At 45.1% G+C, this 6,000-nt stretch overlaps 1 protein-coding gene across 1 annotated transcript in view; it reads right to left on the reverse strand.

Annotated features, from left to right (window-relative positions):
* The window catches only part of ZC3HAV1 (zinc finger CCCH-type containing, antiviral 1), a 65,257-nt gene extending 59,511 nt beyond the window's left edge, over positions 1-5,746 (reverse strand). The window contains exon 1 of the mRNA XM_029233142.1: positions 5,406-5,746. Within this exon, the coding sequence (XP_029088975.1) occupies positions 5,406-5,713 (308 nt within the window). The 5' untranslated portion in view covers positions 5,714-5,746. The remainder of the gene's footprint in view (positions 1-5,405) is intronic.
* Between the last annotated feature and the right edge of the window lie 254 nt (positions 5,747-6,000).

Consider the following 6,000-nt stretch of genomic DNA (forward strand, 5'->3'; position numbering starts at 1 on the left):
CCATTATTGCAGGAATAGGTGCCGAACTGTGGTGTAAATCATATGGTGAAATACTATATGGCTGTTAAGATAAATAAACTAGATCCTTATAACAACATGAATAGATCTCCAAAATATAACTTTGGGTAAAAATTCTAAAACACATAAAACAATACTACATCTTGTATATGAATACAAATATATATGACAGGAAATTTTTAAATCATGGAAGGGCAGGACACACCCCAAAATCATGATTGAAGTTGCTTCTGGGGAAAGAGGGAAATGAGACTAGGGAAGAGAAAAAAACAATAACCTTAGGCCTGTTATGGTATTTATTTTATTTTAAAATTAAAAAAGCAAAAATAGAAATGTAAATATTTATTTTGGGAGGTGAATTATAAGCTTATTATACTATATATTCTTTTATATAGTATAGCTTTCGTTATATACTCAGAATATATATAATCTGATGCTTTTTGTACTAACCTTTGCATTTTTTTTTATTTGTTTTTTTGCGGTATGCGGGCCTCTCACTGTTGTGGCCTCTCCCGTTGCAGAGCACAGGCTCCGGATGCACAGGCTCAGCGGCCATGGCTCACCGGCTTAGCCGCTCCGCTGCATGTGGGATCTTCCCAGACTGGGGCACGAACCCGTGTCCCCTGCATCGGCAGGCGGACTCTCAACCACTGCACCACCAGGGAAGCCCTACTCTTTGCATATTTTTGGTTGGTTTTTTTTTTTTTTTCAATTTATGAAATTGTCAATTAGTTTTCTTCCTATCTACCCACCCCCACCCAAAGTTTCAGTTGTGCAAATGAAAAAGGCATACAAACAGGAAAAAACCCAGAGGAAACACCCACATTAGCAGAAACCACAAAGCTAGTTGAAGACAGACAGCCTGCTTTAAACAGTTAAACAGAAATCATGCTTGCAAAACAATATCTTGACCTTGAATTAATGAGCTAGCTTCATAGAGCTACTTGACGACACCAGTAGCTAAGTTAAGAAGTCATGCAGATCTCGGTTCAACACTAACTTTGCCAGCTATCAGCTATGTGACCTTCGGTAAAATTCTAAACAGCTCTAGGCCTGAGTTACCTTACATTAAGATGGGGCTTAGGGACTTCCCTGGTGGTCCAGTGGTTAAGAATCCGCCTTCCAGGCTTCCCTGGTGGCGCAGTGGTTGAGAGTCCGCCTGCCGATGCAGGGGACACGGGTTCATGCCCCGGTCCGGGAGGATTCCACATGCCACGTAATGGCTGGGCCCGTGAGCCTGCGTGTCCGGAGGCTGTGCTCCGCAACGTTAAGAGGCCACAGCAAGTGAGAGGCCCGCGTACCGCAAAAAAAAAAAAAAAAGAATCCGCCTTCCAATGCAGGGGACGGGGACATGGGTTAGATCTCTGGTCAGGGAACTAAGATCCCACATGCCACAGGGCAACTAAGCCCGCGAGCTGCAACTACTGAGCCCACGCATGCTTTAGAGCCCACATGCCACAACTAGAGAGAAGCCCACGAGCTGCAACGAAGAGCCCACATGCCGCAATTGAGACCCGATGCAGCCAAATAAATAAATTAAATAAATAAATATTAAAAAAAAAAAAAAGATGGGACTTACAACACCTACTTCAGGAATCATAGTAGAGGTGAACTTGGATACCATCTCTAAAGTGCTTATCATAGTACTTGGTAGACAGCTATTTGTTCAACAAATGGTAGTTATTATTTGTGCCAGAACTGGGATTAGAACTCCATGTGTGGACGTATATTTCAGCAAAGCAAATAGAAATACCCAAAATGATGGACCAAAACTAATTATCCAATAGTGAAGCAAGCCCTGCTGTCAACTAAAATGTATAGTTAAAAGCAACATCAGAGAGACTTGCCTGGTGGTACAGTAGTTAAGAATCCGCCTGCCAATGCAGGGGACACGGGTTCAAGCACTGGTCCGGGAAGATCCCACATGTCGGGGAGCAACAAAGCCCGTGCACCACAACTACTGAGCCTGTGCTCTAGAGCCCGCGAGCCACAACTACTGAGCCCGTGTGCCACAACTACTGAAGACCGTGCGCCTAGAGCCCGAGCTCCGCAACAAGAGAAGCCACCGCAACGAGAAGCCCACACACCGCAATGAAGAGTAGCCCCTGCTCCCGCAACTAGAGAAGGCCCACGCGCATCAACAAAGACCCAAAACAGCCAAAAATTTAAAAAATTTAAAAAATAAAAGCAATAAGAGAAAAGACTGGAACAGCAGAACTGATAGGAGAAAGCCCATCTATAAATATTAGTACTACAGAGGAAAATGTAGAAGTCCAGCAAAAGGCAAACTCCTCATGCAAACAGAGAACAGTTACCAAACTGAATGGTCACCTCAACATGGGTATCAACTGGTCAACAGCGCCCACCAACCTATAATCCACAAAGAAAGCCCTTAGACTCCCATGTGTCAAGTATTAGAAGATGAGGATTTATAAGTTGCTAAGAAAGGGAAAATATTTTAAAATATACCTGGGAAAAAATTATATTTTCTAGGCTTTTACGTAAAAGAAAAAGAATTCTCCCAAGGGTCCTTATTATGAGGACACAATGTACATTAATGGATTAAAAATTTGTAATTCCCAAACTCAAAAGTTATATAAAAAGATTTTAAAAATAAGACTGGACCCATACATTTAAGAAATAAGAATTTAACACTCAACTAAAAAAAAAAGGTAATAATAACTTTAATGAATTCTCCAGAGAATCCACCCAAACTTGCATAGACCATATTATTCATATAGAATATATTATTCCTCTTTGAAAATATAAACAAGTGCAGGTTAACTACCCAACTTACGAGCTTAAAATGGTTTTGAGTTGCAAACAACAACAACAAAATAATAACAACGATAATAAAACAAAAAACTAAAGTTTCTAAACCTACTGCATGTAACAAATTAAAAGTTTCTAAATATATTAAATATATAACATATTGAAACCATTATGAATTATGACTGTGTAGGTTTTTTTCCCTGAAAATGAAAGTCCAAGTATAGGGCAATCAGAGAAATTTGAACACTAACTGGATATTATATGATATTAAAATTATAATCGTAGGGACCTCCCTGGTGGCTCAGTGGTTAAGAATCTGCCTGCCAATGCAGGCAACATGGGTCTGGGAAGATCCCACGTGCCGCAGAGCAACTAAGCCTGTATGCCACAACTACTGAACCTGTGCTCTAGAGCCTGTGAGCCACAACTACTGAGCCCTCACGCCACAACTACTGAAGCCCACGCACCTAGAGCCGGTGCTCCGCAACAGAGACGCCACTGCAATGAGAAGCCCACGCACCGCAACAAATAGTAGCTCCCGCTTGCCACAACTAGAGAAAGCCCATGCACAGCAACAAAGACCCAACACAGCCAAAAATAAATAAATGAATAAATAAATTTATAAAAAGAAAATATAATCGTAAAAAAAGTGATCATTGTACTGTGGTTATACTAATAAAATAGAGTCTTTAATCTTTGGAGATACTAAAGTATTTACAAAGCAAATAATCTCTGGCATTTGGTTTAAAATAACACGTTTGAGTTGGGGACAGGGATGGGGAGGGCAGAATAAATGAACCAAGACTGGCCTTACTGTACTTTGAAAACTGTTGAACCGATGGGCACATAGGGGTTCATCATTCTGTTTTCTTTAGTGTATGTTGAAAATATTCATAGTAAAAAATTAAAAGATAAGAAGCCTATGTATTTAAAACTAACAGCCAACACTAACTGGTGAAGAATTTTTCACAACAGAAATGATAACAAAGTCTTCCATCTCCATTGTTATTCGGAAGAGTGTTAGAATGTTCCTTCCTTTTTTCTATTCTCTACCCTCTTTTCCTCCTTCCCGATTTTATTTGCCGACTTAGATGACTCCTTCCATACACATAACTTCCTGCAACTCAGAAATAGACATTCAAATTGTTGCCTCACGACATAATAAATATTTATTTTTAACAATGGGGCATATTTTTAAAATTTTAGTTTTGCTCTAAACAAATTTTTTAAAAAAATTATCTCACCTACCACATCCACTTAAAACATCTGTCTTTTGTATGTTTTATCAGACAAGTATTGCAAGTGAGTAAAGTTTTTCGCTTATAAGCGCATGCTGGAAAGTTTGATGACCACCATTTTGGACACTAAGACACCACTTAAAGTTTTTAAGGATGGAGGAAGTGTGACAAGTACTACATCAAGAAAAATAATTTAGCAAAAGTACATACGGATAGGAAAGATGGGGAGAAAGACTATGGTCAGAGAAAATCATTCATTAATTCAACAAGGCATTCATTTAGAAGTGAGATGCGAAGTAGGAACCAGACAGGGAAGGGACGGGATTGGTCAATAAAAGAACTTGGTGTTTAAGGTATTATGAAGGAGGAAGAAGAGTTTGGGGGTTGGGGGGGAGTGTCACAGACCCTGCGCTGGGGGAAAGAACATGAGTTCGACAAAGCCTGGCAGGATATTCAGGTGCAGATGCTCCTCAGACCCCTGGAGATGAAGAACCTAGAGTCAGTAGGAAGGCCGGGGCAGCGGATGTACACAAGGAAGCCATCTTTGTAGATGTGACGACTAAACCCAAGGAAGTGAGGGCTCTCGGGGAGAGACCTGGAATACAGGTACATCAAAAGGCTTAACTGAAACCTTGGGGCACACCTATATGCAGGAAGCAAAAAAAGAACAAGTGGGAACACAGAAGCAGCTGCCTGGGAGATATGGCACACTGTTTCAAAGTGGTCCCAAAGGTAGGCGGTCAGCGGTGCAGGCCACCGCGGGGCCCACGGGAAAGGAGTTCTGGAAGAGGGCCCATCATTGGTAACCTTGAATAGAACCATTCTGGTCTTGGTGGTGCGGGCTAGAGTCAGATATAAGAAAAGTGATAATGAGGGGAAAGGAGGCGCTTGGAAAGGAAGGCCAAGCAGAGACCCGCAGCTCGCAGCGATGGAGACATATCCCGGGATCGAGTCGGCTGGGGGGCTGGGAAGACCACACAATACCTAGGGGGTAAGGTAGCAGAGAGGGGAAGACTCAAGATTCCAGAGAATGGAGGCATTTTCTTTCGTTCCCAAACCTGCATCCAAATTGTCTAGGCCCTGGCTTGCCCAAAAGTACTTTATCCTTATGGAGGTGGGGAGTTAATCGTAGTCTTCACCGGGGCAGTAGCGCGCTAGCCATATTCGAAGGAAGGTCTGAAGGCGCTGGAGGGAAGGGAACCTTCGAGAGCAGAAGCGCGGGCCCAGCAAGAAGGGAAGCAGAGGAGTGAGCAGCTGGAGGAAGAGTCATCGGGTGCGAGGTCCCCGCGAGGGCGCGCCCCTCATCACGGAGCGGCAGCCGCGACAGTCCTCCCAGACCGGGACCGGGGAGACGCCCCTCCCTCCCAGGGCACTCACCGCTCCGACTGCGAATAGTGGCACCGGCCCAGCAGGTTGAGCTTGCAGAGGTGCAGGTTTCCGCAGGGTTTGTTGCAGAACTTGCGACGGCAGACCCGGGCTCGAGTGGTGGCCACCACGGACCGGATGACCCCTTCCTTGCCGCCAGTCTCCAACACCACGAAGCGGTCGGGCCCGGCCTCTTCCAGCACCTCGCAGAGCTGCGCCTCGGAGAGCTGCATCTCGTCGAGCAGCGCTTCCAAGGCCATGCGGCCCCCCTGGGCGCACAGGATTTTGGTGATGAAGCAGCATACCCCCGGGTCAGCCATGGCGCGCTGTACTGGCCTGGCCGCGGCGCGGGACTCTGCTCCAGGGAGAATCGAAACTTAGAGTCCCGGGGGCGGGGGCGGGCGCGGGCGGCGCGCGGGCTGGGCGCGCCCGGGGCGAGGGAGCGTGCGCTCTCCGCCGCCGCTGGCCGAGCCCAGCGGTTTCGGTTTCCCAGTAAACTTGGGTCGAGAGGCCAAATCTCACCGTCCTGTGTCAGATTTAAAGTCAATCGCGACGGTAACCTAGTGGAAAGAGGGTGAACAAGCGCGGGCTAATCTGCCGGCGACGC

This window comes from Monodon monoceros, unplaced genomic scaffold (genome assembly GCF_005190385.1).
Source record: "Monodon monoceros isolate NGI ecotype Baffin Bay Population unplaced genomic scaffold, NGI_Narwhal_1 Super_Scaffold_2, whole genome shotgun sequence".
Classification (NCBI taxonomy): Eukaryota; Metazoa; Chordata; class Mammalia; order Artiodactyla; family Monodontidae; genus Monodon; species Monodon monoceros.